Source organism: Centrocercus urophasianus, unplaced genomic scaffold, assembly GCF_019232065.1.
Source record: "Centrocercus urophasianus isolate 14NV4802_14NV808 unplaced genomic scaffold, USGS_Curo_1.0 seq_34, whole genome shotgun sequence".
Lineage (NCBI taxonomy): Eukaryota > Metazoa > Chordata > Aves > Galliformes > Phasianidae > Centrocercus > Centrocercus urophasianus.
Window position 1 is genome coordinate 1,919,301 of NW_024884911.1, and position 27,557 is coordinate 1,946,857.

The 27,557-nt window shown below is 52.5% G+C and overlaps 1 protein-coding gene across 1 annotated transcript in view; it reads right to left on the minus strand.

Annotated features, from left to right (window-relative positions):
• Positions 1-21,962, minus strand: part of ASTN2 (astrotactin 2) — a 257,225-nt gene extending 235,263 nt beyond the window's left edge. The window contains exon 1 of the mRNA XM_042830923.1: positions 21,626-21,962. Coding sequence (XP_042686857.1) covers positions 21,626-21,962 — 337 coding nt within the window. The remainder of the gene's footprint in view (positions 1-21,625) is intronic.
• Between the last annotated feature and the right edge of the window lie 5,595 nt (positions 21,963-27,557).

A 27,557-nucleotide genomic window follows, 5' to 3' on the forward strand; every position in this document is an offset into this window, starting at 1 on the left:
TACTTTTAGCTCTATAGGCTCAGATTGCTTCTGAGCAGCTTGAGCACAGCACCCCAGTGCCACTCAGCCTCCATCCAGCAGTAAGTCCATTGCCCTCATGCTGCAGGGAACCTTGCAAACCCACTACTTGCACACGTCCAGTTGCACGGCTCAAGTCCTGGCAAGATGCTAATCCTGCAATAGCACAGCTGAAGTCAGGGCTGTTTTCCTGCTGACTGTGAAATCGAGAGAAAAAGGAGGAAAGAAAAAAAAAAAAAGAGAGGAACGTATTGCCACGTACATCTGTCCAAATATAGCACAACCAAAGGCAGATTGGACATCAGGGCACAGCCATGTGATTAAATCATTTTTCTGTTTGCTGAAAGCATTGAGGGGAAAAAAAAAACAACCACTTAAAATGTTTTGCTGTCAACTTAATGTTCATTTGACAATTAGTTCAGAAACAAGGAGTGCTTGAGAAGAAAAGCTAGCTCGAAGAAAAGTACCATTAAATCAGCGTTGGACAAAAATACTTTTTAAAAAAATAAGATGTTTGAGTCAGAAAAATCTCTGCACTTTGCAAGAAGAGCACAAAGACAGCTTGGGACATTACCAGGCAGATGCAGAGAGCTAAAGGGGAAGGCAGCAATTGCCATAGGGGGGGGGAAGGGGGGCCTTTTTGAGGAGCCTGGTGCCTGACCCCAGCAGTGAGCACACCCCACGCTCAGCCCCGTAACCACAGGCAACCCCACACGGCTCCCTACACATGAAGCAATCTGCAGTCAGCTTCCTGCATGGTGTTCAGTGACCATTGCCAGCATCCCCTGCTCTGCCTTCAGCTACGTGGGATGGACAGAATAACTTCCATGAGGTGAATGGAGGCTGTGGGGTCACAGCATCCCTCCCTGCACTGCTGCGTGAGCAAAGGCACTGCACACACAGCACGGGGTGGGGAAGGGGAGCAGCAGGGAGATAAGTGCTTGCTTCTGCACACGGTACAGGAAAGGATTAGATACTTACAAATATTTTATCCGAGCTAAAGTAATTGCACCACTTGTTCTTATGAGTCAGAGCTATTTATTTTCATGCTTCAGGGCATCAGTTGATCACACCAGCTGAGGTCAGGCAGAAATTCCCATTGCTCCTGCAAGTGTTTTGCATATTGCAGGGATGTGTGTTCTCACCAGCACTGCAGCTTGGATGCCCAATTTGGGCCCCTTCTTTCCTCATGCCAGGCTCCTTAAACCCCTCAACACACCACAGCAACATCACTGTGCTCCCCAGCAATAAAGGAGGTTGTGACAAAGTGGGGGTCAGCCTCTGCTCCCAGGTAACAATGAACAATCTGCTCCCAGCAACTGGACAAGAAGGGGGACAGCCTTGAGTCGTACCAGGAGAGGTACAGGATGAATACTAGGAAATATTTCTTCTCCAAAAGAGTGATAATGCATTGGCACAGCTGCCCAGGGAGTGGTAGAGTCACCATTCTGTCACATTGTGCACCACAACTGCAGAGATGTGGCACTGAGGGATGCAGTCAGTGGGCAAGGTGGGATGGGGTTGGATCTTAGTGGTCTTTTCCAACTTGTGATAAGAGCACAGGGATGGGAAGAGGCAGGAATAGGCAGCAGGATGCAAGAACACAGCTGGAGGCATTGGAGCAGGGAGAGATGCATCCAGCCCTGCTCCCTCCCAGGGCCAACAGCAGGAGGCCTGTGGGCAGCTCCACTAATTCAGGAGCATTTAACAAGGATCTCAGAAAGAGACAGCCACCAAACTCTGCTCCCAGCCTGCCTGGATGCTGCCTGCCTGAGCCATGTCAGTGAGTACAGTGCTGCAGCACTTTAATTAAAGACAATTCCCGTTCCAGTCCCAGGGTTTGACTCACTGCCCCCTCCCCTTCCCACATCCCCTCACTCGGTCATCTCAGAGGGGAAGCCATGCAGATAAGGAGGAGTTGGAACAATTAGGTGTAATGATAACACGGACGCTGCTTCCATGCAGATGTCTGAACACTTCTTCAAGGGCAGGAGTGCAAAAACTGCTTGCTCTCTCAGCTTTGACATTTCACATGTCATCAGAAAGCAGCAGGATCGTTTTTCAGGAGCTTGCTTTTGTTTGTTTTGCAGATGAACAATGTCATTCCATCCTCTCCCAAGCTCCCAGGCAGCCTCCCCCTCCTTCTCAATACAGGAAGGTGAAACCCTACGGCTTGAGGCCCCAAAACACAGCTTTCACCCCCAGATCTGCAGCACAGTTCACCCAGCAAAGTCACTTCACCTCTCATCCTCCCGCCTGTCACCGGGGATCACATTCTTTTTTCCTGACATGCTTTGTTATTCAAAGATGGAAGATTCTGTAAATGCTGAATTATTATCATCAAATTACAATACTCAGAACATTGCCTCCCTTTGGGATTCGTGCTGCAGGAGGAGAGAGCACAGCACAGAGCTGGGAGCAGAGATGTGCCACGTTCAGCTCCCTCGGAGGGATGCTGCAGCACTCTCTCTCCTTCTCAGCTGTCCTGGAAGAGTCTCTCTCTGACAGGTCTTCTGTTGGAGAAGGATTGAACTATATTTGAAAGGTAATTTCAGAGCAAATGGTAACAGAGGTGTCAAAGTTGTCACGGGGAGAGTTTTGGAATTTCCTTTCCATTTCAGGGAGTGGGGTGAAATCAAGACGTTCGGCGCCTCGTGGCTTTCAGCACGCAATGGATCCCACACACCTCCCTGCAGGCTGCACCCCTGCATGAGAGCCAGCTCCCAGAAATTCTCACCTATTGGGTTCTCTCCTATTTTCAGAAATTAGAACAGGGCAGATTGCAGACAACACATGGGCAACAGGACACCCGGACAAGGATCCTACAGCAGAAGCCATCATGTAGTTCTCCCAGCCCTATGCTGATTGCCAGCATTAATGGGGCATCAAGGGTTCCAGCACCTTGCTTTGGGGTCCATCTCCTCAGAAAAATGCCAGCACTCACACTGTTGTGGCTTCTTAAAGTCACAGCTCATCAACACACAGCCGGCAGCACAGGAGCAACTGAAGGAGGGCCTGCTCCCATCCCTCAGGACATCAACCCCAAAAACCCTTCAGCAAATCCCTGCCTCTCCCTGGGAGCTCTGACAGCAGGTGATACAAGGCCTTGCACGTAATTGCAGTGGGGAGAGGGGAAAAAAAAACAACCAAAAAACTCACAGTGTTCCAAGTGATGAAGGACCCCAGTCACAAGTCACATTATTGATGTCTCTTCTCTAGAGATTGTTAAGAGTTCGCCTGGGGGTTGGTTGGTATTGCGCAGCTCAGGGCTGCAGCAGGCACAGAAATGAGAGCTATAGGTGAGCCACGCTCCCACAACAGGTTGGGACAGGAAGGTGGAATGGGGAGTGGGACTGATTTGACCTTTAAGGATCCCTTCCAACTCAAATGAGTCTTAGGATTGCCAAAGACTCTTTATCTTGCCAAGATCACCGCTGGGCATCTCAAGCAGATGGGAGAATGCTTAGAAACAAAACTCCCACACCCTTACAAGCTCCAGGGTTAAACCTGCTGGGAATGCCATGCGACTTGCTAGTTGACTCACATCTAAAAACACCATCAGGGCTTCCCATGCTCTCTGTGGTCTTTGAGGGCTTCCCCTACAGACAGCGGGATGCCACAGGGCAGCCATGCTATGGGGTGCCATGGGGAAGGCTCTCACCTTAGCACAGGGGGGAAGAAGAGCAAGGCAGAAGGTATGGAGCTCCTCCAGAGGGCGAGCAGAGATTAAATATTTATAGATTTTAATGCATTGATTTGTTAAGTCGGGAAGCAGTCCTTTTAAGAGTTGCGAGTTGCCTTTCAAGGCAGCTCTTCATCAGACTGCAGCAGAGAGGAGCTCAGCACAAAGACCCAACAAAGGAAGGAGCAGGGATGGAGCCGGGCACTTGCAGGGCCATGGAAGAGATTTATGTCTCTTTCTAATTAACTTTCTTCTGTCAGAGACTTATTTTCAGGCAGTACTTTTGCAGGAGAAAATTAAGTGATGCTGCTGAAGAAGAAGCAAAACTACAATGTTTGGTGCCATGAAACAGAGACTCCACATCCCTTCCGAAATCAGCACGAGGTGATGGAGGGGAGCTGCTGCCCGTGCTGCATCTGCAGCCCTATCCCAGCCCCCAAAAAACACAACAGTGCAGAATCAGCCAAACGATGCCCAACAAAACCTCTTGGAATCCAGACATGGAAAACAATATCTCCAAGTAAAATTACCCTTTTAATTCTAATCCAGCCAGCCCAAGGGTCCAAACGGAGCATTCACCCCTTTCCTTCCCCCATTTCTTCAGTGGAAATATACAGCCTGAGTGGCAAACAGTGAGGAAAGCTTTGTTCATTCCTCTCTGGCTGGCAAGCATTGAACAATCCCAACGCTGCCCGTACAACATCCCATAGTCCATTGACTCCATTAGCTTACTTATCAATATGAGATTAATTATTGCAGTTCACCAGGATATTTAGGTATTCCTGGTATGCTCCAGCTGCTGCATTCTGAAGAGCTGAGATGCTCTGCTTTGCTTCACTGCATTTGCCAGTCCTCGTGGTCACTGCCAGCTTTTAAGACACAACCCAATGTCTCTTCTGGGCTCGCCAGCAGAATGGCAAATAAAACCCATTTCAGGAGAACCTGCTGATGCTTCCTTTGGAAACCTGTGTGTTTTCCTGCATCAGAAGCCAGGAGCAAAGCTCGGACCCCACAGCACAGCCATGAGCTCCAGTCCACCCTGGGGACAGCGAGGGACAAAGGCAAGAGGTTGCTGTCATCTCTTTGTAAGAAATGTCCTTGGACTTTGGGTTGTTACTGCCAAATTTTAACAGAAAAAAAAGGAAGGAGGGGGATGGGGGGAGAATAAAGAGGAAGGAACATGCAAACATGGGGAATACAAACTTGCACGCATTTTGTTCCCAAATCCTCCAGATGTGACTCACTTTGCTCTATTGTGACAAACTGAAACGCCTCTGAGGAGTTCATTTCACGTCTCATCCATTCTCTGAATAATGGGAAAATCCCTCTTTGTTTCTCTAAGATATCAGCACACACTACGCACCACGTATACCCAATTCCATTAGACATAATGGAACGAGATTGTCCCAGAAGTTGTTTTCAATTGCTTGAGTGCATCCTTCATTTAGAGAAACAAGGATATATGAGCTCCTCCACCCGGACTGGCTCATGGCCGTGATCTGAAGCCGGATTTGGGGCCATGTGCTTCCTGATGAGGCTCTGGAATGGGATGAGGGCTGGTTCTTCCCTCATCTGGAAGCCATCCTTGGGGAAACCCCAGTGGGAGCAGCATCATCCATTCAAGCAGCTGAGGATGCTGCAGCATGCAACGAGGTGCAGAAGGGATGCTGCAGGGGTGCCCGTGCTTCCCCAGCCTCTACCCTGTTTCCCAGCTCAGTCAGGAGCTCCCCAGGCACACGTGTCATCCTGCAGCCCATAATCACCAGCTGAACAGCAGGAAGGCTGGGGAGCCTGCAGAGACCTCAATGCCTAACAAAATCCTGCTTATCTGCCGAGGAAAAAGGATCCCTGAGGAAAGCACGTTCTAGCTGGCTGCCTGCAATTTACTCTGACTTCTTGGGACAAAGGAAAGTTTGAAAGCCTCAGAGACAAAACAGCCTATAGACAGCCGATAACACGGCTGTGAGAGCTGAGCCCATGCCCAGCAGCCCCTGCTGGGGCTGGTTGTGGGGAGGAGGATCACAGAGATGGGCTCTACCTTTGGCTTTCCGGCTGACTGCCACTCTCATGCAGCCCTTCTTTCCAAAGGCGGGGATCACAGCAAAGCCAACAGCCCCTGAAGCCTACAGGATGCTCTTCAGCACACGCTTGCTCAGAGCCTTTGCAGCACAGGTCCTTCACTGCAAGGGACCATGGACCTCAGGCGTCTCTTGCTTAACAAGTTGGAGATTTCCCCCTTGGAAAAAAAGCATGCATGCCAAGTACAGCTAGAGCAACAACAACAAAAAAAACTAAGCTCAAAGCACAGCACCAAGCTGTTCTTTGTTGAATATTTCTTTTCAGATTTACCACCCCAAACCCTACAGGGAGAAGAAGAGCAGATCCGGACAGCAGCCAGACCATAGCTAAGCAGAGCAAGGCTGCAAAAAGCTGCAGGCACGGGGCTGCAGGAGGAGAGCAAGGCTGTGTGCAGCCTCAGGGCAGCCCCACATCCCTCTCTACACCCTACTGTGCTGGAACTGCCTCCTGCCCAGCCTTCCCCCACTATGGGCATAGCACAGGGCTCAGCATCACCTCCCCAACACCTCATCCCAGCTATGGGCACGTCACAGGGCTCAGCATCACTTCCCCACTGCCTGCATGTCCCAAAACCTATCCCCATCTCCAATCCAGCCTGCAGATGGATGAGCTAAGGGCCACACTGAATCATACTTTTTCCCTCAAGTTGGCACCCAGCCCTCCTTCTATAGCTTCTCCTGGCTCGGCTTCAACAGCAATAGGTTTTATTATTATGCCTTGCTGCCCTAATTCTCTCCACACTCAATTTTCCATTGACTTGCTGACCCTCAGTGCATCGGCTCGCTCTGGGCAGACAGCATTGGTCCCCAGCCCATGGCAGGGACCTCAGCATTTGGATTTGGGGCAGAGGAGCAAAAGCATCTCAGGAGAGAGGGAGCGGGCTGGGAGGAACAGGAGGAGCACAACTGGAGGCAGCTGCCTGCTGGGCAAAACATGGAGATGGAGAATGGCTCGTGATTACAATCTGGAGGGCTTCTATGCACTGAAAGGGAACTGATTCAATTGTGCCACAACTCCTGAAAGCTGTCAGCAATCAGGCGTGCTCCTAAATGAACAATCATCAGAGGTGGTGAGCACGGCGAGGTACAGCCATGGGGCTCACTGCAGCTGTGCTTTCCTTCTGCAGCAGCATGGCTGGGGAAAGGGGCCCAGCACCCAGGGGGACAGGTTTGGCAGCTGGTGCCCCTCAACTGCAGCACTCACACACCTTCCCAATTCCGAGGGCTGGACCAACCTACTGCACTGGATTCACCTACTGCAATATGCATTGACTCAAAGTACAATTCACATCCACCTTATAAGCCAGGTCCTTCCCAGTGTCCAGGACACTTCACAGCAATATTTCCCAACCCAAACACCACAGGCTCCATTCTCCCCCTTCCATTCACAGAGCTCCCATCGATCCAATCAAAGTTCATTTTTTTTAAGCTCTACAGAACTACCACTTAAGGACAGGCAGACCGGTGAAGCTTGCTGAAATCACCACATGCCCGCTATAGGTAGAAGCCATCCCATTATCCAAGGAGATTGTAATTACCTCATTTGCCTATTTAAAGGATACTGTGACAATGTTTAAGTTGGAATGCTTTAGTTATTTGCTAAAAATTATGTGCTAGCAATCAAGTGAGAATTTAAGCTGTAATACAGTCACAGCAATATTGCCAGTAATTTGTGTAACCAATAACAATTACTTGCAATGGATTAACCAACATGTTTAAATACGCTTTTATACACACACACACACACACACACACACGTATATAAAGGTATAAACTTTTCCTTCAGTGGTCAGAGCCGTTGTCCCTAGAACAGAACGACACTCCTATAATGGCCAGAGCACACCAGATCATGAAAGCAACAGCTCTGGTCTAAACAATATAAAACATTAACCCTCACTCTTGATTCTGACCTCTCTAAACTCCAGTTTTCCAACTGGATGCAGAAGGTGATGTCCCCATCAGCTGAGAGCAAACCATCCCAGCAGGGAGAGCTTACCTCAAGGAGACAAATGAGCAGCTCTGCCAGAAAGGGGCTACTCTGAACCACAAAAGAGCAGGTGATGGCCGCAGTCACACAGCATGGCCCCATCCAGCAGCGGCCAGCTAATTTGTGCTTCATTTTCAGCCTGAATTTAGCTAATTGCAGCTCCAGCTGCAGCACAGACTCATGCACTCAGAGAGTGGTGAGGCACTGGAACAGGTTGCCCAAGGAGGCTGTGGATGCCCCATCCCTGAAGGCATTCAAGGCCAGGCTGGATGTGGCGCCGGGCAGCCTGGGCTGCTGGTTGGTGACCCTGCACACAGCAGGGGGTTGAAACTAGATGATCATTGTGGTCCTTTCCAACCCAGGCCATTCTATGATTCAAACTGCTGGGTAGAATCAAGAGCTGAGGCTGGGGAGCTTTGCTCTGAGCAGCCTTATTTCCCCTCCATATACAGAGAGGTGGCCAAGTGATGCTATCTTCCACATCAGGGAAAGGCTACAGGTGTGTGCCTGGAGAATGAGCCTCATCCACAGCACGGGAAAGAACAAAACTCCCAGCACAGAGCCAAGCTCAACCCTTCACCAGCTCTGTTGCCCTGACACACTGCACATCCCTTCCCCTGCACACCCATGGACTCAACAGCTAAATATCAGCCTGCAGGAGAGAAAGATGCAGCCAGGATCAGTCAAGGCAGAGGTAACACAGCACAACCTGAGCAGGTCGGGGCAGCACCACTTCCATAAGGAACAGCAGAGGAGAGGCACCAAGCAGCCTGGTGATACGGGCTGCCAAGGAAAGGCTTCAGAAGAGAGGAAGATGATGTAGAGGGTCTAATTTCAACGGATTTTCAGAGAGCTTATGGTAAAAGTGCTTCATGAAAGATTAAGGAAAATAAATGTCAGCCCTGTAAGGGGCACAGCCAGGCACAGATTATAGCCAGTTAAGACCAAAGGAAACAGAGTGCTTGCTAAACCAAGCAGAGGGCAGCAGGGCCATCTGCATTCGGGGGAGGATGGAGCACGGCAGGGCTGAGAACATCTTGCATTGGGTGGGGAGCACTGTGCACAAATAACATCCCAGATAACCCCACACATCAGTGAGGATGAGGGAACTGCACCTCATGCACTGTCCTTGGAACTGTGGTGCCACTGGAACCCAGGACTGCATCCAGCTGGAAAAGCAGGGAGAAGCCAGAGGTGGAACAGAGGGAGAATCACCAAACCCAACAACCAAGCCCCAGCACACCCAGTGACCACATCCCCCAGTGCCACATTCTCTGAACGCCTCCAGGGATGGTGATCGATGCTCCATCCCAACAAGGACGAGATGCATGGCCAGCACGGACTGTCCATGCACACTGCATGGGAAAGCCCCATCAAATGGGATTTCTCCCCATCGGGGGTTTTTCCTCCGGCACAAATGTATTTAAAAAGGAGATAAAGCATCTCCGGTTTGAGTGAGGTTTTATTCAGAGAAATCTCTGGCTCAGAAATAATTGCCATTTGCTGTAATTGGTGAGATGCAGGAAGGGACTAGATACAAGTGGAGTCTGGTGCAATTTTGGGAGATTTGTTACGCTTAGCTCACTTCTATCAATTTCAGTGGCTCAGACGCTTATGACCTGTTGCTCAGCTTATTGTGAAAATGGCTTTTATTTACTGCACTTCCATTAAAAGATGAAATCCATGCATAGGGCTCACAGGGCAGAAAATCACAGTTTACGTCTCAGCTTATCTCCCTTCAGCGGCCTCGGCTCATTTTCGCCCTGGCTCACTCCCAGCTGCTATAAAAAATAATAACAAAAAGAAAAAAAAAAAAAAAAAGATTTCTGAGCAGCATTTGGAGTCGCCAAAGGCTACTGCCTGCACCTATGGGATGGGGTGAGCAGAAGGCAAGGCTCCTGCAGCCCACAATTTTTGCAGCACTCCCTCTCTCACTTCTCCACAAGACTGCAGCACCAGGCGGTGCACCCAGCCCCATGCATCAGCAAGGAAAGCACAAGCAGCACAGATGCAGCTGCTCACATGCATGCTGCTTTGTAGGGTGGGCACTGCAGTGACCCCAGGGACAGAAACATTCCTGGGGTCCCGTGCAAGGCAGCTGCGTGCATCCCCACACCTCCTAAAGCAGAGTTGCTAAGGTTACCCCTCAGCATAGATCAGGAGATGCTGTGCACATGCTGGGGAGGAGGGGAAACTTGAAACAATGCAGAACAGTTTTAGTACAGGAAAAGCAAAGAAGCACCCTAATTACTAATGGGACTGTGCCATCACAGCCAGACCCACCAGCCCCTTGGGGAGCTGCTGCCTTCAGATGGGCAATGGGCACACCTCAGGATGCTCTGCCATGTAACATCTCCCCCCACTCACATCTTTCTCTTCCTGCCGTGCACTGAGCAGCACACACTGCTCACTCAGTCAAGGTCACCTTGTAAGCCAGTAGCAAGGGCACAATGCAGAGCCCAGAACCCCTTCAAAGCCCCATTATTCACCAGATGGATCTGAACAAGGCCAAAGCTTCCCTTCCCTCTACCTTCCAACCAACATGCTGCCTTCACCTCCTTCAGCCCCCTCGCCCCTCTGCTCTGTGCTGCTGAGACCTCACCTGGAGTACTGCATCCAGATGTGAGGCCCCCAGTACAACAGAGACATGAATCTGCTGAAGCACATCCAGAGGAGCATTGCAGAAGTGCACCAAGGGCCGGAACAGAACCCTAAGAGGACAGGCTGAGAGCTGGGGCAGTGCAGCATGGGGAGGAGAATGCTGTAGGGAGAGCTGAGAGCAGCCTGTCAGTATCTACAGGGCTGTGAGAAGGAAGGGGACAAACTCTTTAGCAGGGTATGCTGTGACAGGATAAGGGTGAATGGATTAGTTTGGATACAAGAAAAGTTTTTCACAATAAGGGCAGTGGCACAGGCTGCCCAGAGAGGCGGTAGATGCTCCATCCCCAGAGACATTCATGGTGAGGAAACAGGACTCTGAGCACCTCGCAGGTGTCCCTGGTCATGGCAGCAGAATTGGACCAGGTATCCTTTAAGGGTCCTTTCCAACTCCAAAGACTATGATTCCCAGCCCCAACCACACTGCCAGTGCACTGCGTCCCACCACCAAGCGCTGCTTTGCAAACCAGTCTCTCCACTTCTCCACTCTCCCCTCCTCCAGAAGCCACCAAGGCAATGTGTCACCATGCTGGTACACGACACGCTCTCATATGTGGGAGCAACAGGCACAGGGAGCCCAGGGCTGTCCCACCCATCACAGCACAGAGGTTGGAAACAGCGGGAGAACATCAGGACCTGCCCAGGTTCCATCGCCAAGCTTTCTAGGAACAGGATAAGCACCATTCCTGGATGGTGCTGCTTGCTGCTGGGGTGGCACTGAGCTGTTCCACAGAAGTTGAAGAGCAGCAGGAATAAAAAAAGCAGCTGCAGCCAAAAATGCAAAGAGATCCCTGGAAATGAAGCGTTTGCCAAGCTTCTCCCTCAAGCTTCGAGGCACCCACTCATCCTCCCCGAGGGCCTGTCAGACTCACATGGCAAAAAATACTCACTGCACACCCACCCGAACCCAAAAGAAAGGACCCTGAAATAAACCTGGAATCCAGGACTGGCAGGAAGACAAAGTTGGGGGTGGAAGAAGAATTTTTGGTGCCTATTTTCTGCTGAAGGAACTGCCTGACAGCACTTCTGCAGAGGGCCAGGGCTCGTGGCCCTGTAACTAGCACAGCCCCCTCAGACATCATAATAGATGGCTTTTAATTACAGGGCACGGCCTCAGAGGCACTGGCTATCTGAGAGCACGCAACAGAAACTGGAGCTTAACAGCAACACGAACCCATCACGCCATGGTGATGCATTTAGGTCAAGGAAAAGAAAATGCCAGGAAGAGGCACAGATGGGTGTCCAGCTGTGCTATCCGACCCATCAGACATCACAGATGTCATCTTCTGTCCTGCATCCCAGCAGGGTGCACCCAAGGGGATGGCATGGAGCTGCCAGGGGAGGGCTGGGGAAAGGTTGTACCCCAAAGGGCGGTGGGCACAGCACAGCTCCCAGGGCAGCAGGCCTGGAGCTGAGGGAACACTGGGACACCACTCAGACATGGGGACAGGGTTTGGATGGTGGTGCTGCATGGAGCTGGGAATTGGACCCGGTGATCCTTATGGGTTCCTTCCAACTCGGGGTATTCTATGATCAAGCTGCAGGTGTCCCTGTTCACTAAAGAGAGTTGGACTAGACAAGCTCTAAAGGTCCTTTCCAGCTCAAATGATTCTAGGATCCCCGGTGGTCCCTTCCAGTTTGGGGCATTCCATGATTCTATGACCTGCAGCTCAGACAGGAGAAGCAAAGCAGAGGCTGTGGAGATGGAGAAGTCTCAAGAGAAGTCTCTGGAGAAGGCTGTGAGCTGCTGGGAACTCCCTATGCTCTGCCCCTCCTCACCTTGCACTCACAGCCAGCCCCTACCCCAGCTAAAGCAGCCCAGGGCTGCAGGAGACCATTTCCAGCCTCCCCCCTCCACCCACATCCCAGATGCTGTCCTTTGGCTAATCCATTATGCAGATGCTTGCTAAACAGCTGTGAAAAATTTGTTTGCATTTGTCAGTTTTCAGACCAGCTTGAACCACAATGAGCACAGCTGCTCCCACCGCTCCTCAGCTCCAGGAGCACCACCAGCACCATCACATCCTTTTGGGCCACAGACAACAGCCAAAGCCCCCACGTGGGCTCTGCCCACCTCTGGGGGTGGCCCCGACCCATTCTGGCCAGGGAAGGTTTTGTCAAGAGCTGTCTTTCATGCAAACTTTTTTTTCTTTTTTTAAATGTGTCAGTTTAAATTTGCTCTAATACTTTCATCTTCAAAACAGTGTCACGATTCCCCTACAGCATTTTCATAACAATGCTGCCCTTTCTGCTTCAAAATCTCTATTCTAACTTATTGTTCTCACACACACACACACACACACACACACACAACTCTAAAGCCCTACACTGAGGAGTTGCAATAAAACTGGAACACGTTGCCCTTTGAGTAACGACAACTATTCCTTTCATCTAGCACTAATTAACACCTAACTCCCTGCACACAGACCCTCAACCAGCACTCAGAATGGCTGGGAGGCACGGGATGGATGAGAGCCAGAGGGATGGATGGAAAGATGAAGAACTGGAGCAATGGATGGAGAAGTGGATGGCTGTGTGGAAAACTGGAGGGATGGATGTGTGGGTGATGGAGAACTGGGTGTGTGCATGGAGAACTGGAGGGGCGGATGGAGGGATGGAGAACTGAAAGGATGGATGTGTGGATGGGGAACCAGAGGGATAGATGGGTGTTTGGATGAAGAATGGAGGGCTGGAAGTGTGGATGGAGGAAGAACTGTGTGGAGCTGCTGTGCGACCCTTGCAGCTTATACAAGAGGCACAGACCCTACCACAGCCAAGTGCAAGCAAGCTCCACATCCAAAGGCAGCAAACTCCTGAGAGCTGCACAGAATGGACCTGGTGGCCCCAGTGGACCGTGCTCCTGCTGCAATCCTTCCCTTGGCTACAGACGCTGGTCCCTGAGCAGCTCCCTGACCCTGCAGGTATCAGGATGGATTTGCAAGAAGTAGAGCAGGCTCAGCAACACACTCCCAGCCGTCCCAGGGAAGCTGCAGCTCATTCCCCAGCACCCATGCCCTCCAGCTGCTACAGACAAGGTGAGAAGCACCATTACAAACAGCAAAGCTTTTCTTCCATCCAAGCCTTCCCTCACCCAACAACAGCAAAAGAAGAATATCAACACCTCCTGCTTTGCCCTCAGGTGCCTTCAGAACCGTTTTACAGAGAGGCGATCAGAACAAGCAGTGATAACTGCAATCCCACGTTAACAGGCTAGGTTTGCAACTTGAGCCGCAGCCAGGGCACGGACTTCTTCACTTCCCAGCCACCCTCTGGGGTGAGGAGCTGCTGCCCCATGCCAGCTCCACGTAGGACACAGCAATGTGGGACAGCACCCTGCAGGGAGGCGACGACGGAGCTGCTGCAGATGTGCACCATTACTGCTGCAGGAAGGGGAAGCTCTGCAAACCAAGGTCTGCTGAAAAATGAGTTTAAAATCACTCACAGCACACGCACCAAGGCTGCGCAGCAACATGTCAAAGAACTTCAAGAGCCAAACGTAGGTCCCCACCAGCAGAGCAGGGGCAGCGGAGGAACACCAAAGGGTTGCTCTACAGAGGGAGGGCTCTCACCAAGCACAGCTTTCCTGCAGCATCCCCCAAAGCACCCTGCATCCCCACCTTGCCTCAGGCTGCCCAGCTGGGAGCAGTGCTGCAAACAGGATTTTTTCCCTGTTTTACCTTTCAGTGGCTCATTGAAACATGCTGTAAAACCCCTCAGGAGGGGCAGGTTTACAACAACCTGCAAAGCAAGCCTGAGCAGCAGAGACCATCTCCCCAGGCACACACATTCTGGGTAGAGCATTCAATTTTGGGATGCCACGGGTATCCCCACACCCTAACTCAGCAAAGCCCAAACTCTGCCCTGATGATCTGATCACTGTGATTCTCAGCCCCATTCCCACGCGGCACAGCACACAGTGTGCTTAAGGCACAGCCTGCTGTTCGGTAGCACGGCCAGCTGCTGCAAGAGCAGAGCAAAGCCCAGGACGGTGCAAGCTGCCGTGCAGCAATCCCCCACGCTGGCTGTGAGCAGCCCCTACAGGCAGCGGCCCAGACCTCCCTCCGTGCTGCACACCACACATCCTCCATCTCCCGTGCACCAGGATGCCCTTAATGGGTACGAGAGAAGGCAAGTTCGGATTTTACAGTTTTACAGCATACATTGGAGGAGCGACACAGGATGGGAAAATGCATCCCATAAACTAGCTGCTAAACAATGCAGGCTAAGTGAGCACCACTCCAAACCGAAATAGATTTGAGCTAACTTCAGCTTTTCAAGCATATGCCTCTGATGACGGCTTCTTTTAGTGCCATTTCTCCCACTTGCAGTGTGGATTTTTGGGCGCTGCCACCAACAACAGAGATTTAAACACCCACCACTGCAGTTCCGGGGATACCAGGAGCAGGTGTCACCTTGGAAGGAGATGCAGGGTGACAAGATGTGGTCTCAGCCCCCAGTGCTGCCCCCAAAGCAGCCCCACAGCTGAACTCTGCCCTTATGGCCAGGAGCCATTTCTCAGCACTCCCACCTTCCTGGGGCCGCACGGAGGGCACGTTCCCCTGTGAACTCTTCTGCTGCCGACATCCAAAGCTGTTGAAGCCGTGCAAAAAATTAATCCCCACCCACTCCTACTGCCCCCAGGAAGAATATTTCTTCACTGCTTTTGCATAACAAACAGCTGCACCGCTCTCCTTTGACTCCCAGGAAACTCAGGGAAAAACAAGCAGAGCGTAGCACTGAGCTGAGACCAGACCCACACAGCTCCCGGGGTGAGGCAGGGAGCATTCGTAGCCATCACCAATGGCATTCCATCACCTGCAGCACAGCACATCTGCAAAGCTCCTCTGGAACTCCTAGAGATGAAAGGTGTGCTGCAAGAGGAGTGTGTTACATCTGTGGGTTTTGTTACAGCACACAGCTCCCAGCTCAGCTTTATTGCCGGAACACAAAGTTCAGCCAGAGCCCAGGGGCTGTGTGTGACCACCTCGGCATCACCAGGGATGGGGATGCAGCACCCAGAGGGCTGCTTGTGCAGATGAGACCGATGCCACCCACCTCGCAGCCCTCATGCTGTCTCCCTGCCAAATGCTCCTGTCAGGTCCCCAAAATGCTGCGAGCAGCTCCTCTGCAGCATCCCTCCTCTTCAGCTTCAGAGCCTCATAGCCCAAAGCCCACTGCAGGTCAGGACCAGGGAGCCCTTTGGGAGATGAGAATGAATTGACACCTATAAATGAGTCTGTGGGTGTAGCTGGAGCCTGATCTGCCCAGTTTGGATGGATGAGGGAGGGGAATGCACACCAACCCACCACTCTCTGCATCGCCTTCCCAACCTCATCCATGGGCACCTCCTCCCAGAGCACTCCATCTCTCTCCCATGCCTTGGGGAGACACAGAGCTCCACTGCATAGTGACACCAGCAAAAGTGCTGCAGAGAAACCCGGGGAGAAACCCCCCAGACTGCAAGCTTGGCAGGAAGGAGCTTAAACTCCTCCAATTTACACAGCAGAGAGTTACAGGAGACAAGAAAGAACTATGACTGAAGCAGGCACTGCAGCCTCAGCCCAGCCTGTCCCACCAAGACATAAGGGAAAAAGAATGTGACCCAAAGCCTCAAAGACAGCAGTACAGCTGACTTCTTCACTTCTCCTCCTTGGAAACTGCCAGCCTCCTGCATCTCCCCATCCCACACCATAGGGAGCTGCTACAGTCACAGCCAGGCATCCCCAGCCTCGAGCCCAAATGGGACACAACTGAAGAGAATGAGTGTGGAGAGGTGGTGGTTCTGCAGGTCAGCACCAGATCCACCGCTGGAATCCCTGGACCCACTGCTTATTCGTCTGCCATTTGCTTTGGGGAGGGTCAGTTGCCACACTAAGTTTACTTTAAGGTCTTTGCAAGCACAGCACCTCCCCACAGGCACATCCCACCAACATCACAGAAAGAAAGGTCCCAGATCCCAAAACCTCTGCTCCCCATCCCTACAGGACAGCTGCTTTGAACATGCCTAGGAGCAGCCCCATCAGCACCATAAGCTTCCTAAACACAGCAGTTACCAGGTGACTGAGAAATCTCTTTTACTGCTGATGCTGCTAATGGAAAATTTCTCCCCTTTCTGTGCTGCTTTCAAAGCCAGTCTGGTTTCACGCAGACTTTGTCTTGCACGGAGACAGCGGAGCTGGAGGCACGGAGGGAGGGGTGCAAGACTGGCAGGGAGCTGGTAATGAGAAACAGAGGGACTCGTGTCTCCCCCAAGTACGTGTGCCTCCCTCCCTGCCAGCCCCTATCTGCCCCATCTCCTTGCCAGAAAGCTCTGCCCAGCAGTGCAGACGCAGGAAGCCGCGACTGCTGCTCACCCCCTCCGCATACCACTCTGCTTCTTCAATACCATTAAGTGTCTCCATACTGTCTGGACACTGGAAACCTTAACCAAATTAGCCGGGACCCGAGCAGCAGCACGAGCATTCAATTCTTTTAAGTGGCACCACTTTTTCAGCTGGTTGCACACAGGCAGATCCCCGCCCGATGCCGGCACAGCAAGGAGGGCTGGTCGAGGTCTCCCACTGCCCAATGCAGGAGGGAAATTCCCAAAACGAGCTGCACCATGGGGACAGCATTGTCAATGAAAGGCTTCAACCAAAGCATTTCTATTTCCTCCCCTTTTCCCTCCAGCCCATCTGCCCCCATGCTCCACCAGGCATTTTGCTGCGCTGGGAGGTGCTTCTCCAGCCACCTGTGACTGCTAACATATGTGCCAGCAGCATGAGATCAGCCCCTCACTGCTCCCACAGGTGACATCAATCTGTCCCCATCCTGGCTCACACAGACCTGTGCCTGCGTTCCTTTCCCTGGCACCAGCACAGCCCATCAGCTCAGGGGGTTCCAGTAGCAGCACCCCATCACTACGGCAGCCCCGAGGCTTGTTGGCCAGCCATCCCAGCTTCACAGCCATACCCAGGGCTTAGAAAGGCACAGGTAGCGCATTTTGGAGGCAGTTCCCTCCCGCGCTGAGCACAGGCAGCCCTGGAGGACACTCACCCCCCCATCCCAGCCCCAGTGTGTGCACAGAGAAACCTCCCGGAGAAAAGCACATTTCTCCCTGCAGTAACAAAGCTCACTCCTGGCACACCGACATCCCAAACCCCACTGCTGCCGTGGGGAGCAGGGGATCCCAGCACAGCCTTCCAGCCGCCAGCCCCGCCGCGCAGCGCTGCCTGCTTTGCTATAGTTAATCTTCTGTTGCCACTAGCTGGTCAACATGGGTACTCTTGGAAAGCAGCAATTCCCCGAGTACAGCTTCCAGTACAGCTACAGATTCCAGTTTGAGCTGGGAATTTCTCTCCTGGAGACAAAACCAAATCCATGCAAGCCCACCTGACCGTGCTGGATGTGCCACGTCTGACTCCGCTTTGGGGTCAGCACTCATCTCAGGGCTCACCCACCCCAAGGAACACCTCCATGCCCACAGCCCTCTGGGTGCTATAGGGCTCGCTCCCCTGCATCCACTGTGGAGGGACCTTGAGCCCAGAATCCCCCTCCCAGGGCTCACAGGGATAAATGCAACTGCAGCATTCAGTAGCACTGCAGTGCCACTGCCCTCCCCAGGTTGTCCCCATCCATGCAGATCTGACCTAAACCTCAGGTACTGCAATATAAAAGAAATAAAAAATAGAACTTAATTGACTACACCTCTGCCCAGCAGGCTGTGCACCTGGAGGACCTGCCCTCCTTTAAAGCAGCACCAAAAAGCTCCATCCCCAGCAGGGTTCCAGGCAGCCCTCAGTCTCCCCACCTGCTCCACAAAACCCACAGCTGTTGACAAAAGCAAAGAGCAGCAAAACCCTGCTCACGTCTGCTCAAAAGAAAAAAGAAGGAGAAAAAAAAAAAACCAAAAAAACAGTAAATTCAAACAATCTGCAGGGAACTAAGTGCTTTCCATTATTCTAATGCATTCTTATCCCGGAGAAAAAGAGAAGTTCCAAAATGGCTTCGAGAAAAGTTCAGAGGAAAAAAAAGAGAAGTGCTGGAGGAGCTGCATGGCTCCAGGACGGAGATACCTGCACTGGGATGGATGCAGGTGATACACAGCACCACTCTGACAGCCCCAGCACTGCACGCGGAGCATGCTGCACCACCAAAGCCATGTAAGTAAACCATCCCTATGTAAGCCACAATCGGCTAAGAGCAGCAAACGTCTGCCTGTCTGCTTGCCTCTTCCTCCCTCTATATCCGTGTGCACATTGAGCTCATCCAAATGAGGCGCGGAAGCGAACTGCTCCGCTCCCAAATTGCACTTCAGGCAGAGTGCTGCTATCGCGTGGTGCACGGCACGGACTGCAGCACAGCACACACCTCACAGCCTCGTCGTGCAGGAACAAAGTCAATGGCACACTGCGCCATTCGCAGTGTAACACCAGAGGAATGAGAGGTGGGGGGGGAAAAAAAAAAATAATGCCGCAAAGCATTGGTTGTACCCAAGGTTAAGGAAAGGGCAGGAGGCTGTTTCAGGAAAGGGGATGCGCAGCAATTCATAATGCGCTGCTGGCGAAGTTACATTTGTCATCTCCTGCCATCACCGTGCTTTGCTGTGCGATTTTCAAGTAATACAAGCATGGGGAAAAGGGAGAACCATCCTTTGTGCATCCACAGAGGGAACACATGGCTCAGACGTGGAGAGAAAGGCCCCAAGTGCTGCCTGCAGGCACTGCTGCCACAGCCAGGAGCACTGCGAGGAGGGAACAAAGTTTGGGGCCACACCGGGCCCCCACCACCCCTTAACAGCACAGAGCCACCTCCCACCCAGCAGGGCTCCTGGCTGTGCTTTGCAGCACCCACCAGCTCCAAGCAGCCATTCCCTCCACCCATCTGCCTGCAAGTCCAGCAGAAGTTTTGCACTGCTGCAGATGAGGCTCCAGCTGCAGACCCCCATCCTCCAGCAGCACGGCGGGGCTCAGGACCCAAGGACAGGTCACCTCCTGCAGCTACAGCACTCAAACCAACCCATACCCATGTCAGGGCAATGCTTTAATGCCTGAAAGAGCTTTGGCCCCGGGATAGAGCAGGGCAGTGTGTGGCAGCAGCACTCGGCAGGGACAGCGAGGGCAGTGCCCAGCAGCCGCCATGCTGCACACGGACAGGATCACATCTTTATTCCAAATAATTTCACTTCTTCGGAAACCACAATGCCAGCACCGGGCACGGGTTTTAAGAGAGCTCCTTACCACAGCCTCACCCACTGAGCTGCCAGCAGCCCGTGCTCATGCCTGGTCTCAGAGGCACTGAGGAGCCTCTGTCATGCTGGAAAGCAGTGGGACTTCAGCCCTTACACATCTCCCTCTGTTCCAGCCTAGACACCCAGCAAACACATCCAGCAACACACACACAAATGTCAGAAATTTACCATCAATAGGGACAACCAAAGAATTTGGCACAGGGAAGTATTTAAAGCAATCCCAGCTTAGCAATTGCACTGATCTCCCACCAGCAGCACAATTCTCACCTCCAAGAGCCCACTTTGAGGCAGCAGCAGCTCTCCAGTCAGTCCCCAACCACTGCTCAGTTTAGTTGGAGACGGAGCAGCAGGAAACAAGCACAAAACTTCACTGCCAGCAGCCGAACAGCAAAGCACTGACCCATAGCACAGCTAAGCGTGAGCCTCAGTTGCCACTCCAGGAATGGGAAGAAACACAACAGATTTGAGATATCAGAGCATCCACCACAATCCACAAGACAGATTGTGGGGGAAGGATGAGGGCTTTCCCTTCTCAGGATGGCATCCCACCGAGTGCTCTCAGGCCTACCCCAGCCACCCCACTGCCCCATTTAGCTGCACTACACCTGCACAGCCGGGGTCTCACATCCGCAAAGTGACAGCAACAGAAACACAGCTTTGCAAGAAACACGCCTTGTATTTCAGAGAACACACATAACCAACACCCCGGGCAAGAAGAAGGGATTTCTCAGACCAAGCTGTGGTCTCTCTACTAGCAGTCAGTCACAGCAATAGGATTTGCAAGACAAGATCACGTCTCCGATCTATCAAGACACATTTCTCTCCTCCAACTTGAGCTGTAACCTACACTGCACACAGAGGGGTTTCTCTGCCTTCTGATATATTTAGATCAGTGCCCAATTCACCCTCAGTCCCTGAAGAAACCATGCTCTAATCGGGAAATTCAAGGCAGTGAACCACAAAACTTGTTGTTACTTTTAATCACTGTAAGGCAAACGTCATTCCTACTGCATCCAGCCCTGGGTTCCCACTTCTATTACTTGAAATAGAGCAGCTGGGCTGTGGGGGATTTCGGCAGTTGCGTTGAAGGGAGGCACATGGCAAAGGCAGGATGGAAGAGGCTCAGTTTGAGAAGTGTCACCAACTCATTTATTGCAGGGATTTGCTATGAGGCTTCACAGGAGGGGGGAAGGAGGGAGCGGGAGGCACAGCCGGCTGATCTCCCATTGCACCTGGAGGGCAGCGGTCACTGCACGAGGGGACGCGGTGCTCAGTGCCCACACAGAGCAGCTGTGGGCACCCACTGCACGCAGCCCAGCTGTGCCGAGCGGCAGCTCAGACACAAAGTTCAGCAGGGATTACCTTATGTACAGACACCAAAAAGCAAGAAAGCCGGTGGCTAAAGAGATCAGCAGAAGCCGTCGGCGCTCTGGCACAGCGCACAGCCAGCACTCCACGCAGAATTCTGAACAGCTCGCTCGGGCTGAGCGGCGCTGCTTACGGCACACAAAGGGCTGAAAGGGACCGAACGAAGCCGGGGCACCCCGACCCCGCGCACCGAAACCCAAGCACGGCCATACGGCTATCTGCAGCGCAATCCCCCTCCCCACAAAGGCTGAAACAGGGAGAAAGTCGGCAGACGTTCCGCAACAGAGCCCACCAAGGGAGTTGGGCACGAAGCAAGAACGAGCTGAAGAGCACCGAGACGAAGCATTCGGAAATGCGGGCTGCCGAGAAGAGATCCCGGCGCCGCGGTGCCTCCCCCGGGGCTGAGCCCGGAGCTGGGCAGGGAGCGCTGACTCGCAGGGTGAGCACGGGCAGCGCTCAGGCCCCGCTGAAATCCCTCCCCATAGAAAATAACAGCGATATTTCTGCAAGAACAGAGAGAGCGGAAAGCCGCGAAGGAACGCCGGGTGCCGTTGCGGGCTGCGGGCGCTGCGGGCAGAGCCGGGCCGGGAGCGGCCGCCGCTTACCGAGGGTGAAGAAGGGCAGCTCGGTGTTGTCCAGATCGTCCTGCACGGCGACGCGGCCGGGCAGCTCGCTGCGGACGAAGAGCAGCAGACGGGAATCGGCGGCGGCGGGCGGCGGGGCTCCGCTCCAGCTGATGTCGTTTTCGCGGAGCACCGGCAGCGTGGACACGGTGACCGTCTTCACGCGGCACGGACCGGGGGGTTCCCGCGACGCCGCCGCCGCCGCCACCGCCGCCGCGCCGGGCCCGCCGCCCAGCAGCACCGCCAGCACCAGCAGCGCCGGAGGAACCGGCGGCAGCGGAGCCGGAGACGCGGAGCGGCGGCGCGGCGGAGCGGCCATGCCGGGCCGGGCGCGGGAGAACCGCGGCGAAGCGAGGCGAGGCGAAGCGGGGAGACGCGAGCGGCGCCGGGCGCACTGAGCCGCCCCAGCCCGCCGCCGCCGCCGCCGCCCGGCTCCACCCCCGGCGCCGCCCCCCCCCCCCCCCCGCCCCCGGAGGGTCCAGGCCCCTCGCACACCGGGCCCCCACGCCCCCCGCCCTCCCGCCGCCCGCTGCCAAACCGCAGCGGCACCCCGGAGCGCCGTCGGCTTTTCCTCGCCGTAAGGTTAACTCGGGCCCCGGTTCCCTCGCTACCTGTAGCAGCCTGCAGGTGGGATCCCGGGCAGCCCGATCCGAGTGCTTGGAGACCGTGCTCACGGCAGGGCGATGTTAAGGCCCCCTGAGCCCGGCTGTGGTCTTGTGATTCCCTAGCGCTGTGCCACACCATCGTGCCTCTCCTGCCATCCCGCTCCAGCACTTCATCCTCTCCTTCTCCCCATGCCATCACATCTCTCTCCCGTCACCACCGCCCTTTGCAGACCATCCTTTTCTTACTTATCCAGCTTTTCCTTTCCATGTCTGCTCACTTTCTGGATGTAGCTCATTGCTGCATGTGCTCACAGGCTTATCTTTCCCTTTAGGGTTCAGCCTGGCTGCAATAGCACAGAAGCTCCCTGCGAGCTTTTGCTCATTAGCTGATTACAGGTGAACAGCCATCAGGTCCCATAGCACATGGTGATGGCTCTCAGTGCTGAGCCTGGGGCAGCCACAGCGCTGACTTATAGCAGATTTTTGACCTGGTCTTTAACAGCCGGCACTGAAATGGGTGACAGAGGCCAAAATGCTGCTGAGGTCTGATCACAGGAGCCCATATCCATCCATCACACATGTGCCCTGATACCATCCGAGAGCTGGATGTGTGCTTACACCAACCAGAAGAGCTCCACAGATGTGTGGTTTTGGCTCACGCTCTGCCTTGAGCCACAGCAGAGCCAAGAGGGATGGGAGGTTGGAATTGCAGGGGGAGATGCTGGAACCACAGAGGTCAGCTGGGAGGCAAACAGACAATGCAGTGGGGCTGAGCCCTGCCCCAACACCAAGAGCTGCCCACGGGTGGGCAGTGACTCGCGGCAATGGGGACGGGCAGCCCACAGCAGTTGTGAGCCAATGACTCACAACAACAATTTCCGAGTGACTGCTAATCTACCTGATTTTATTTGTAGATGTACAGATGAAAGAAGATGTCAAAACCCTAACAAAGAGTGCTTAATGCTCAGGCTTATATTATTTCCACAAGCTAATTAAGATCAATTCATCATACGCCTACTGAGGCAAAACAGCCTTCCGAGATACCCAGGTCACTGAATGTTAAAACCACAACAAGGGCAGAATGGCAGAGACAAAATGCAGCAAACATACAGCAGGAGCCGTGCCCTGTTCCAGCTCACAGCCCAACAACCACAGCCCCCATGGAGAGCATCCACATGTGCGCAGGGAGCGTTGGGTTGGGAGATCTGCAACCACGGCAGAAAAGGTTCCCCCCACCCATCCTGTTGGTATTATTTTTAAGGGGAAATGGACAGGTTTGGGACTGGCTGAGGATGCTGTCACTACACACACAGATTATTTTTTTTTTCCTCATTTTGAAGATTCTAGGAAAGAGCGAGCAAAGGAACAGCATTGCATAGGCATAGAGAATGACACATGGTAAGACAGTCTGTCTAAAAGGAGATGAGGAGCACTTTTATTTTTTAGAACTGGAAATCCTGCAAAAAAGAGGAACTATTTCTCTGTAGGGCCGTATCCCTGTTGCTTAGATCTTCTATGTAGCCACTTAGTGTATACCTGCAGGCGTCCCATGCATAGCAGAGACCTTTCTACACTGCTAGGCAAGGGGAAACCAGGGGAAGGGAAGAGGAAACTTAGGCAAAGGCAAGGAGAAGCCAGGGGAAGGGAAGCTGCAACCTAGGGGAAGGAAAGAAGTCAAGGGGAAACCTCAAGGAAGGCCTTGGGGTAACATGTGAAGGCAAGATGAAGGCAAGGGCCAAACTAAGGGAAGGCAAGGCAAAAGCAAGAGGCAACCTAATGGAAGACCGGGGGAAACCTAGGGGATGGATGGGTGCAACCTAGGAGAAGGCAAAGGGAAACCTATGGGAAGGCAATGGGAAACCTAGGGGAAAGCAATCTAACCCATGGGGTCTGGATGGAGCCAGTGGGTGCTGTGCATTGATGTGCTAGTTTATTCCTTCAGATTCGTGCTTGTGGCTGAACTGAAGAGGGGAATGCATCTTCTAGCTTAATCCAGCTGTTCTCTGCTGTAGCATATGGCACTGGACAATGAATGGAATGGATTTTAGGGTGCAGAGTTGGAAAGAGAAGGTTTGGAGACGTGAGTTCATGCACTTACTTTCCTGCTGACTGTCCATCTTTGAGCAAGTCATGTGATAATAGCAAAACAGAGCTGGGAGGGACCTCAGGGGGATGTTCTGTCCGTGCCTCTACCCAGAAGCCAGATCAGCACTGTCTTGTCTTACACCCTGTGTGAAATCCTCTGTACACCCGTTTTATTTTGCCTTAATGCCCACATCACTAAAGCACAGTTAGCAGCTAGCTGAGATTTCTGCAAGCTCTCCTGTACAAACATGGGCATGATGATAAAGGGGAGCTTTCCTCAAGCCACTGCCTTTAAATAGGCACATTCAGCCTCAATGCAGCCCCAGTGTAAGCACACATCTCAGTTTCTCTGTTGCAAAAAAAGGATTCCACCTGCTTTTTAGTTCTGAAGAATGGAGATAAACACAAAACTGTTTGAAAGCCACCGGTAATATTTGCAAAGTGAAATATTTCTGTCCTGGTTTATAACGGAGGTAATGGATTTCTATTATCCACCCTGAGCAGCATTCAATAGGAAAGCAAATGCTATGAGCAAAGGAAAACACACCACGGCAAGGAAGTTCCTCCTGCTAGGAAGATACTGAGGAGCACTTACTGAACTTTGCTTGTCTTGCAGGAATTGCTGACAGGCCCCATCTGCTGGGGGTGCAGGGGAGAGTGATGGGCTGTCAGGAGGCCGTGGCCCCATTCACACCCAGTGTGCAGCTCAGGGCACACCGGTGCTATTCCCACCCCTCCATCAGCACATGGAGGCTGGTGTCAGCGCCTGCGTATAGCAAAATGCAAGAAAATAATTCGATGTTGCTGTAACAGATATAAAGGGCTGCAGAAATGGTATGTGTGGCAATCCCAAACGTGGGTTTTCCAGCACAAAAGCACAGGCTGAGTGAGCTGGGTGTTCCTCAGCTATTAGCTGCACCGGTGGGATGCTCTCAGTGCAGCAGGCACAGCGTACGTGCCGTGCCACCTCCTGTCTGCACCTGCCCACCTTCCTTCCAGCTTTTCACCCAAGCGGATTTCTTTCAGCTGAAGTTTCAGGCGCTGCCTTCTTTCTTATTCCCAAGCTGAGCTCTGGGGTTGGTTTCATCAGTATGATGATATCCCAGGTGGGATTCAGAAACCCGTGATTCTGTTCCTCTGCGAGGAACTTTGTGCAGACATTTTACTGGAAAATGCTTAAAATGCTCAAACTTTCCAGGCATAAAAAAGGATGAGGAGGGAGAAATCATTCGAGTTAAAGGGTCACACATGAAGCACTCTTCGACTTCCAATCCCAGGCGCTGGGTTTCTGGGCATGCAGAGCTAATGCATCTTTTATCGGCTGGCAGCGGGGAGGTTATCGCAAAGCTATCAATAGCAGCTTTCTGAAGTGGCTTTCAATTGGCTCTATTACCAAAGAGATGTGCATACAGCAACAGCCATTAAAATGCACGTTGTATTGTGTTTACAATACACAGAACATCTTCACTGCTAACACATCGCCAATCAGACTGCCAGCAAGAGGAGAAGAAAGTCTGAGCTGTGGTGTAATCATAGGGCTGTGTTTTGAGTCCCATCAGCATCGATAACTTAGCTTGCCCTGTTGGGAAGGTGAGCTGGTGCTCATAACCATAGCATTGGTGCACTCGGTGCTCTTCCTGCCACGTGCTGACATCTTGCAGCCACCAGCTCCACACAGCTCACCCTGCTGCCCCTCTCCAAGCAGCCCCGTGGGCAGAGGGAGGCAGGGATAGCCTGAGAGAGAGCCTCACAGAGACGACTGGAAGGCAACCAACCACTGGAACCAAGGGGGGTGAGGCTTTCGCTGGAACAGACGACAGCAGGAATGCTGCACACTGTTGTTCCCCTCCCTCCCAACCAGCCAGTCCATCACTGCCTGCCCTCAGACACCCGTGAGCAATAGCAGCCTCCGGCATCGCTCCCCTCCTTCCCAAGATGAAAGAAACTTTAAATGCACGTAACTCTTGCACTCTACTTAATTAATCAGGTTTTGGATTTTTTTTTTTTTTTTTTTTTGCATTACAAGTGAAACTTCTTTGATGCATGAAATATTAAGGAGCAGCCAAGGGAGGGGAAGGAGAAGGCTGTGGGAGGAGGGGCCAGGAGTGGCTGCTGCTGCCTGGAGATGGATGGGCAGAGGGACAGAGGTTGCACAGCCAGCAATGAGTCTTTGCACGATGCTCTGTCCAGGCAGACAGACAGTGAGAAAAGGGTTCTCCCTGCGTTTCTTGCCTCTCAGACAACAGTTTTTAATTCCACGTTCCAGCCCTGTGTGCTCATCCAGGTTGGCTCACACAGGCGCTGGAAGGGGACAGCGCCTCATTAAACTTTCATGAAAAATAATCTCTGGTTGATTCATTGTTTTTTATCTCGTGATGGCTGTGAGAGAGCGAAGTGAAATGTTTCTTTGGGAACAAAATAAAAATAAAAAGACAGCTCTGTTCCGGAAGAGCCGGCGTGGCTTTTAGTCAGATGAGGCTCTCCCCAAGGATGCGTGAGTAGTTATCTGTGTTACTGGTTGGCAAGTGCCATTCCCACACTGAGCTGTGGAGGAAAGAAAGCAGAAATCTGCACACGTCAGTGTGGATATCTCAGCAGCCCTTGACAGGGCACAGTGAGAACTCACTGCCACAGTGCTGGTGTACGGCAGAGACACTCTGCTCTTAAAGAACACCAACAAAAGCCTTTTGATCCCAAAGCACCACGCTGTCAGCCACCTGGCAGCTCTGCCCAGAAGTTCAGAGTAAAATCCCAATGAGCGTTTGGTAGGACAAGCAGAAGTGGTTTCAAATTAAAAGAGGGGAGATTTAGACTGGATGTTAGAAAGAAGTTTTTTACAATAAGGGCAGTGAGGCACTGGCACAGGTTGCCCAGGAAGGTGTTGGTTGCCCCATCCCTGCAAACAGATCAGGGGATGGGGCTCAGAGCACAGATGGGTGCCCCTGTTCATTGCAGAGAGTGGGACCAGATGGCCTTTATGGGTCCCTTCCAACTCAAACGAGCCTGTGATTCTGTGATACCAATTGACAACCCAATGGGCAACCCAACAGAGCCAGCTGCTGGGCAGCCCCAGCCCAACACTACACAGCAGTTTCTCCATCAACAAATGGTGATGGTGCAGCCTGCATTAGCTGTATAAAGGGTAATAAATGAATAAATGGGTTAATTATATCCACCACAGAATTTAATTAGACCATCTCTGTTCACTCCGCTTCAGCCAGAAT